General features: G+C 35.7%; 1 protein-coding gene across 7 annotated transcripts in view; it reads left to right on the top strand.

Moving 5' to 3' along the window:
- Rps6ka5 (ribosomal protein S6 kinase A5) overlaps window positions 1-9,539 on the top strand; it is a 183,102-nt gene that overhangs the window by 131,297 nt on the left and 42,266 nt on the right. For all 7 annotated transcript variants that reach the window (XR_003844232.1, XR_003844231.1, XR_003844230.1 and 4 more), the window contains 2 exons: window positions 3,507-3,590; window positions 5,540-5,643. Coding sequence is in view for 4 of the 7 variants with exons in the window: in XM_029540777.1 (XP_029396637.1) it covers window positions 3,507-3,590; window positions 5,540-5,643 (188 nt within the window). In the remaining 3 variants the exon portion in view is untranslated. The remainder of the gene's footprint in view (window positions 1-3,506; window positions 3,591-5,539; window positions 5,644-9,539) is intronic.

The following is a 9,539-nucleotide window of genomic DNA, read 5'->3' as shown; positions in this document are numbered from 1 at the left end:
GAGAGAGAGAGAGAGAGAGAGAGAGAGAGAGAGAGAGAAGAGAGAAAAGAGGGAGGGAGGGAGAGAGAGAAGAAAAGAAAGGAAAAGAAAAGAAGGAAAAGGAAAGGAAAAGAAAGGAAAGAAAAGAAAAGTTGATTTAAGTTGATGAATAGTTTTGTAAACATTTTACACAGAAGGTTGCATACTTCTGTTTTGATGAATTTCCATACTTCTGTTTGATGAGTGCATTTCCATAGCTACCATGCCCTATGTGTTTTGTTTTCTACTTTCATGGCAGATAGTCACAGACTTACATAAACACATAGGTATATTTAAACTTGAATTTTAATTTTGAATCGGTTTTAGTATAAGTTGCTGTAATTTTATATAAAATACTACATTATGTCTAAAATTCTTGGCTTTCATTTGTTCATAAAGTTTCCTTATTGTTTTAATATTTGTTATATCTCCTGTAGTGTTTTCTTTTCAGTCACCACTGTTTACAATGGTCCTGATCGTTTTGCTATTTGTCCTCTCATAGTCTTGTATAAGGCGTGCTACACTCAGCCCACAGGGTTCCCAGTTCTTTAATTAGTTCCTCTCTTCCTTTATTCTCTGTAAGTTACTTTGGTGTTTTTGCCCAAAGGTTAGAATTTTATAGTTATCTCGCTCTAATTGACATTTTAAAATAATAAATAAGATCTAGGAACAGCCTTTAGCTGTCTCTCAAGTTCTGGTAATTTCTTATTTTTACTGTTTTAAAACTCATTGTCATTTTGTCTCTGAGTGATGTGTGCATTATTTAGAAGTTGATTTTAAGACAATAAAGAGTGAGATTTATAGTTGTTGCTGTCAGATAAAATAGAACATGCCTCTCTTGGGGATGAGCCCCCTTATTGGTTTTCCAATGTAGAGTGGCCAGCCTTGAAACCATACATACATACCAACCAATAATAGCAAGAGAAAAGGTAGCTGTCACCTTGAGCATGGGGAGACATGAGGGGTTTGAGTAGGTAGCTGGAAGGGGCTGGAAGGAAGAAGAAGAGAAGGAAAAGTGATATAGTTCTATTTAGACTGAAAAGATTTGAAAAGTAAACCATTACTGCTAGTGACTGTCACGTCTTTCTGGCACTAACCAGTACATATACTTCATATACTTTTAAAAGCAGAGTTACAGGTAGTATTTTAGAGAAGAAAATCCAGATTTTTAAGACTTTTAATTTGAAGTTTGTCTGCATCTATTCATTGTATGTGTATGCATGTATGGACACACATGCCACGGTGCACATGTAGAGATGAGAGGACAACTTAAAGGAATCTGAGTATTAAACTCAGGTTATCGGGCTTGCTGGCCACTACCCTTATTTACTAAGCCATCTTACCTGCCCTAGTTTGGACTTTTTATCAAATTAAAATTTGATTTTTACTGTGTCAAACTGAGAAGGAAATCAACATAATTTTACATATGTGAAACAGAGCCACCTATAAATGGAAATGAAAGTTTTACTAAATTTTCCTACAAGGTTTGTTTTCTAAACAAAAATTAAGAGAAGTAATGCCTTTAAATTCATCATAATTTTTGAGTTTCTAAAACTTGACGTAGCATTTGATGTTTTAGAGATAGCTTGATGGCGTCTTTAAAAGTAATATCAAATGAAGCTGAAGAGATCTGTCTGTGATTCAGAGCACTTGCTGCTCTTGTGTAGGACCTGGGTTGGATGTTCAGTACTCACATGGTAGCTCACAGTCTTCTGGAACTCCAGTTCCAGGAGATCCAGGGCCCTCATCTGGCCTCCTCAGGCCGTAGGCAAAGACTCAAACACAATAAATAAAAACTAATTTTTAAAAATATAAATAGTAATAAATAATTTTGATTCATTAATTTTTATATTTGGCTGGAAGTTGGCTATACAGTGTTTTTGCTTTGTGTTCAAAAAGATATAGCATAAGTGCTTTATTGACATAAAAACAATTTAGTTTTAAGGATTTTTTTTAGAAATACATTTTGATGTGTTTTTAATAATCTGATGAATACTCCATGAAACACATTTTTCCATGTAATAAACTGTTTAAAACCATTGCCTTTTGTATACAAATTTAGGTGGAACTAATTTTATTTAATGCTAATCCTTTTGGTAGTTGTTTCTGTAATATCAGTTGGTCGTGAGATGATGAAGCAGAGAGATGTGGCATGTGTTACATGACTTACATTGGCTGTTTAATGCATAGTTCTGCAAGCTAGCAACAATTCCCTATTCTCCCATATCTGGATTACTATTGTTAGTTCCTTGGGGAGATAATAATTCAGTGTCCATAGACTATAAAGGGAACTAAGTCAATCATCATATTAATGTTATTCTTATGTATATGTGTGTTATAATTTACAGTTTTAGTTCATAGTGCTTGAAAGCACTATTTCTGTGGGTTTGTTTTAACCTTGAACCAATAAATCAGGGGCTTCTGTTCGTCTGTGTCACAGCTTCAGTAGTAGTCATTCTTCAGTTACGCCTGGGACATAAAGAGAGAGCTCGCTTTGCTTGGGACTGACGGAGGAGTAAAGTGTAAATCAGAGATCTTTCCCCAGGAAAGCTCTGTAAAAACAGTTTTAATGACTTTTTTTTTTTTTTGAAATGGTGGTCTTAGTTTATAGCCCTGGCAGGTCTAGAACTCACTAGGTAGACCAGGCTGGCCCAAACTCAAGAACTCCACCTGCCTCTGCCTCCTGAGTACTGAGATTAAAGATGTTCTTATACCACCACACTTGGCATTTATGAAACATTTTTATGCCACCAAAGTTCTCTTAAGTTTTATATATAGATGTATATATGTGTAATATGTATGTATGGAACAATTTTTCCTTAGTGTAATTAATTTCAGCTTTCTCCTTTATTACATTGGGATGATCTGTTGGTCATTTAAAGATTTTCTTAAGTTTTTTAAAGCTAATTTTGAGGCTGGTATAAGAAATTAGCCTTTCTGAATTTTTAGAGTTTTATTTTAAAAATCAACAGCTGACATTAAGAAATGTTGTTTTCATAAGTCAGTTTTGTTTCTCATTTAAACAGGCCATTAGCAGTGCCCAACTGTATGAAGTGATGGGGAAAGGTGTTTTCACCTTGTTTTCCTATTTTTGTTCCCATGCTTCCTCATTGGCCTTTGATCTTCCCCCAAGTTTTCCAAGTTTTACACTCATTTTCTAAAATGTCAATTCATGTTGTCCTACTGGGACTATTTCCATTCCTAAAAAAATGATTGAAGAAATTTGTAACTGAGCTATGCATGCCCCAAGAACAACAAAGAAGCATTAATAAATGGATTAATGTGGGAGAGGGTTTGATGTCACCATCAGTGTTTCAGACAAGATGTTTACCCCATGCCCTCCAGAGTAGGCAGAGTCTGTCCTGATACAGACAGAGGTCTGTCGGGCAGATAGTACCACTGCTACTGTTGCTATAACTCAAGCACTGATGTATATTGCTTGTCACGCTAGCTTGAAATCACATCCCCTTTTTGTTTGTTTGTTCAAGACTGAAAGAGCATATTCTTTTTGTGGAACTATTGAATACATGGCTCCAGATATTGTCAGAGGGGGTGATTCGGGACATGACAAGGTATGTTCTACTTTTGATCCTTCTTTGTGTATTTCTAGAAATTGTTCAGTAAGAGTGAATCCTCATTAATAACTTCCTATATAAACTCTTAATCAGGGTCATATTTCTGATTTGTTTCTCCATTCTTTGTGCTTGAACACACTATGAGTTTTAACATTTTTGTATTGAAAAAAAAAACACAAAATTTAGGACAATTTAAGTTTTCCTTTTAAGGTTTTATTGATGAAGGCCTTTGTAGAGTGACATTTTTGTTAAAGTTGGGACCTTGAAGATATTCTTCAATTATTAATAAATAAATAAATAAAATTTATTTCTATTGGAAGAGCTTAAATGAAGTACCAAATGTGACTCCATTTAAAAAAAATTTTCTGTTGTATGAGGCTCATTTGATAATCATAAGATAGAAGTGCAACTGAATACCTAAGCTATGTATGTGACTTCTCTATGCGTCATGGGGAAAGATTTTGAACAAAGTTTTATTGTCATGGCTAAGTTCTTCAGGAAAGATACAGAAAAAGATGGAGGTTGTGCTTGCCACCTTTGGTTAATAAGATGTTGACAGGCCACTGAACAAGAAAACCACTCATTTTATTCCCATTTTGCCTTTAGCTTCACAAAGATATTGATGCCTTTGTCGATTACTCTCTTAACAGAAACAGCATTTTTCATAACCTAGAAAGGAAAATTCTATACTCAGAATAGTCTATTTTCCTAACCCTCAAAGAGCTCGATTTTTTCCCTTATCCTCTTTCTTGTGTATGTGCCCATGAAGAGATCGGAAAGAAGCCGTCTACTCTAAGTTGTTATAAAACCCAGCTGAGTTTTCCATTGTGCATTAAAGGCTAACGATTTCCTATCACTTTACATTTATTAATACCATTCCCAAGTGAATCTGGCTGGTTTGTCTTTACTGTTTCTCTCTCCTTCACCCCCTTTCAGTGTACCACGTATGCAGTCTCCGTGTCTGTGGCGAGGGCTTGGTCTTGTTTTTATGACCAGTCCTCCAAGCACATTCTCCAAGTTGCAAAGGCGATGGTTACTGACCCAGGGCTAGCACCTGATCTCGGGTGTGCACTAGCCAAGCAGCAGGGCTTCTGACAGCACTGTCTGAGAGCACCGACTCAACTGTCATTGGAACACCTTCTAGGAATTTAATTCGGGAATTAAAATACTGGTTTAGTTTGCTTCGTGGTATAATTTAAAGCTATTGTGCAGCTTAATGTGAATTTATAACTTAGATTTTGAAATTTTTCTACTAAAGCTTAATGGAACTGAGGCTAGATAGATGGCTTAGCAATTAAGAGCTGAGTGGAACCAATTTTCAACTAAGAAAACTTTGTATTATACCTAGAATTTCTGCATGATTAAGATCCATGTTATAATGAGCCAAAAAATATTCCCTTGAATATTTACTGTTCAGATAATTTGTAAATGGTTTTCCAGTTTAGAGTACACTTTATTTTCTATTATTTTAAATCTCCCCATAGGTGGGAATACTTAGATATATTCTCTAAGAGAATTGACTTGTAGGGGGGTGTTTAAAAATAGCACCCTTGTGTAAGATTCATATATTTTTGCCTTTGATTTTAAGAAACTCCATATGGTTCTTTGGGCATGAATACTTTATAAAATGTGGTTGATACTTTTTCCCATAGATCATAAATCCATCATTCCACCTATCTTAACTTTTAGAAAAACCTTTTTAAGTTAAATTGTTTTAAATTAACAATGGTAAAACTGACTGATTTAGGAAATTGTTACAGCACTTTCTGTTCTAGGAATATGTAGGCATTTGTCCTCTAAATATCTAAATTTAGTACCCTTGCACAGAAAACTGTGAAAACTGTTTTTTGTAAAATATTTTTAAGTATATACCTTTATTTTGGTCCTTTTTGTAATGTATATTTTAGTTACTAATTCTACAAAATGAAATTGTTATTGTTTTATAGGCAGTTGACTGGTGGAGCTTAGGTGTTCTAATGTATGAGCTACTAACTGGAGCATCTCCTTTCACTGTTGATGGAGAAAAAAATTCCCAGGCTGAGATATCTAGGTAAGACTTAAAGAAATGCCATCAAAACCTCCTGCAGGTTTCCAGGGTATTACTCCCTTCTGTTCATTCATAACAAGTATTGCATTTGCAGGGTTATGTTTTTGTCCTATTTTTACTTGACTTTTCTAACATTGAGAACAGATTTGACAGAAGTAAATATTGAGTCCACTTCAATGAACATGACATAACAGGGATCAATTTGCCTTCTTGCCTGAAACATTTTTAACAATGGAAAAAATGTGAAACAGCATTGAGGACATTGAACATCTGACAATGGAGGGCAGAGGTTTCAAAGATACAGAAAATAAACAAGGTCTGTCCTAAGATTGTCCCAAATGACTACCTTAAGAGCACCCAGGATCAATCATAGGGAAGGACAAACCCGTGAGCCATTGAAGAAATGGAAGACCTGGACAGCTAGGTTGCTGACTGGATAGAGTGCCTAAGTCCAGAGATTTGCAGAAGTATTGTTATATGGAAAATGCACACCATAAAATGTGTATTTTATAGTTATTTATATCATAGTTACTTTTCTTCAAATTGAGCTATATATTCAGTACAATTACAGTTTCTACTGGCTTGCTTTGTTTGTTTGTTTGTTTGTTTGTTTTAGTAGAAACAATCTGACCTAAAATTTAGGTAGAGATGAAGAAGGCCTGTACTAGCCAGATTACCTTTGAAGAAGAACAAGACTGATTTCAAGACTTACCCTAATCTGTAATGATTAAACACTTCAGGGTTTGGTATCAGGACAGACAGGTGACTGCTGGAAATGATTTGTGTGCCTGCAATCCCAGTACATGGAAGGTATACAGAAGAGGACTGCTATCAGTTCAAGGCTAGCTCGCCTCATCAACGTAACAAATGTAGAGTAGCCCCAGCTATCTATCCAGTGTGACCTGTTCTCTAAAAAGTTAGAGAGAGAGAGAGAGAGAGAAAGAGAGAAAGAGGATATGCAAAAAAGATAAACTAAACAGCATAGAGAGCCCAGAAATATCACAGGCAACAGACTTTTGACAAAGTGTCGATTACCTGTCACTTGGGAGGGGCTTTTCAGTAAGTGATGCTAGAGCCACTGGCTGCTCCGGTGGGGAAACATGAACTTCAGTACTATATAGAAAAAATGCACTCAAGAGGAACAGTAGGCCTAAGTGTAAATATTATAAGTATAATTTTTTTTTTTAATCTCTAGGACTGGGAGATGCCTCAATAGATAAGGATACTTGCTGTTCAAGTCTAGTGACTCCCCCAAACCCACATAAAGGTGAAAGAGAATGCCATAAGGTTCTCTCTGACCTGTGTGTCATGACACTTGCATCCCCCTCCTCAAAATTAATTAATTTTCTAAAATTCCCTGTGGCCTTGCATCAGCTAAAAATTTCTTAAGTAGAACAGTCAATAAAAGAACATGTTTATAAACTAGGCTGTTTGAAGATTAAATATCTCTGTCCTTTAAAGAATTAAGACAGTGAAAGTGACAAGTCACTATAATAAAATTTTTAAATCATATATCTGATAAAGGTCTAATACAAGAAATATATTAAAACGTAGGGAAACAACCAATCCCATTATAAAATAGGCAAAAACGCTGAACAGACATTCCAGCAAAGATCATCAGTGAATAGCAAATAAACATGTGTGAAGATGAGTAATGCAATTGGTCTTTAGTGGAAAACGGATTGCAACCACAGAAAATGCTACCATGTGCTCGCTTGGTTGACTATGAGTAAAGGCAGTGGCCATGCTAGATGCTAGTAAGAATATGGAGGAGACTGGGCAGTGGTAGCACACACCTTTAATCCCACACTTGGGAGGCAGAGGCCAGCCTGGTCTACAGAGAGAGTTCCAGGACAGCCAGGGATTTGGAGAATACCCTGTCTTGAGAAACCAAAATCAAAATCAACCCCCCCCATAAAAGAATATGTAGGAAATGCAAGGGAATGTGGGCAACGGGAACATACAGTTTAGTGTAAGTAGTACCATGTTAAAAAATGGCCAGTTTCTTTAAAACTCAAAACATTATCTAATACATGACATCCATTTTATCACTCAGTGTTTATGAGGGAGAACAAATGTACTTATAAAATCTCCTACAGCAAGTGATCCCAAATTGGACAAGTATCTGTCAACAGCAGTTAAACAAATCATGCTGTATCCATGCAAATGAAGAACTACCTAGTGGTGAAAGTATACACTGCACTAATACATACAAAAAGTTGGATGAATCTCAAAATAATGGTAGTGAAAGAAGCCAGACATTATAGAGAGTTTACTGTGTGATTCCAGTTCTGGAGAATGTCGGGAAGCAGAATGGTGGTTAGTGTGAGACTGGCAATGGAGAAGGAAGAAACTTCAAAGGAGCATGAGAAACTTTGGGCGGGGATGAGTTTCTTCATTATCTTGAGTGTGGTGCCGTATTACACTTTCATACACAAGGCAGACCTCATCCAGTTACACTTTGAGTGAATTCATTGGTCATGTATTATACATCAATAAAGTAAAATAGTAAGATGTACCATTTATAGGATTCAGAAGTAAATAACTTCAGTATTTCAGCTTACTTAATACCTAACTTAAATGAGCAGCAATATTTTTAAAATCAGCTAAAATTATATCTGTCACAAAAAGTTCTAAATACTATTTTTAAATTGTAATTTTAAATGAAGTTTTAGTTTGAAAATTCTTCAGGTGGAGTGTGGTGATTCGCATCTATAATCCAGCTGTTTGTGAAATTGAGTCACAAGAGTTACAGATTTGAAGGCAGCCTAGACAGAATTGTGACACTCCCATTTAAAAGAAATTAATAAATTTTGGGGGAAAAATGCCTCAGGATTATATATGGCCATCACTGTGAGCACTTGGGTCATGGTCCCCCACTCTCACCCTGCCTGCCTGGACAGAGAAGTGCATCGGTTGTGATATCAGAGATCCTTTAAGTGGCATTCACATTGAAATTGATTTTGTTTCCTTACATCAACCATTTCATATCCTGAATCAAAATCTATCTGAAATCTTTAAACTAGAACAAATAGATTTTCAAGAACCAAAATATTCTCCTTTAATCGGTTCTCTACTTTGTCAGGTTAATTCCTTTGGTTAAAGCTTGGTGATAACGTGCTCTTTTGGCAGTGTGGGTGGCTGACTTGTCCTACTGCATTTTGTTCCTTTGGGATAATCATTCTAATCGCACCACTGAACTATGTCACTGAGATAGGTATATTATGATCTTGTCTCTGAGTGGTTTAATTGGTGAAGGCATTTTTTTTCATTGACTTATTATAGTTCCTAATTTTTAATACAGGGTCTCACTGTGTAGCCTGAGCTACCTTGCAGTTTATGTAGACTAGGTTTGCCTCCAATTCATAGAGATCCACCTGCCTCTGCCTATCAAGTGCTGGGATTGAAGGTATATGCCACTATACCCTGCCTCTGTCACTTAATATTTTTTATTTTCAAGAACTTAGCCTACTAAGGACCAATTCATCCTGTACTTTTTATTTGAGATGCTTCAAAATAATGTATTATCCATGTTATTTGTTTGCTATTATTATCTACAGATAGTCTAAAATGTTGAATAAAAGTGTTAGTATATAAAATTTCAAAAGATAGTAAGAAGTCCAACTTTCTTCTTCCAGTTAGATTCTTCCTGGATGTGGGTGTAATCCCTTACTTGCCCCATGCTGTCCATGAAAGGACTGCAAGGTCAGCGTTTTCATCGACGCTGTATCCCATATTGAGTTGGTTTAATTGTGTCTGGTGCCACCACTTCCCTCCAAAAAAAATGGGCCAAAATTATCTTTCTTTTCACTTCTGACCTTGTGTTCTCAAGAATATAGAAGAATTCTTATTCTTTTATTATTATTATTATTATTATTATTATTATTATTATTATTATT

This window comes from Mus pahari, chromosome 7, assembly GCF_900095145.1.
Source record: "Mus pahari chromosome 7, PAHARI_EIJ_v1.1, whole genome shotgun sequence".
NCBI lineage: Eukaryota > Metazoa > Chordata > Mammalia > Rodentia > Muridae > Mus > Mus pahari.
This window is presented reverse-complemented; position numbering and strand designations above follow the sequence as displayed.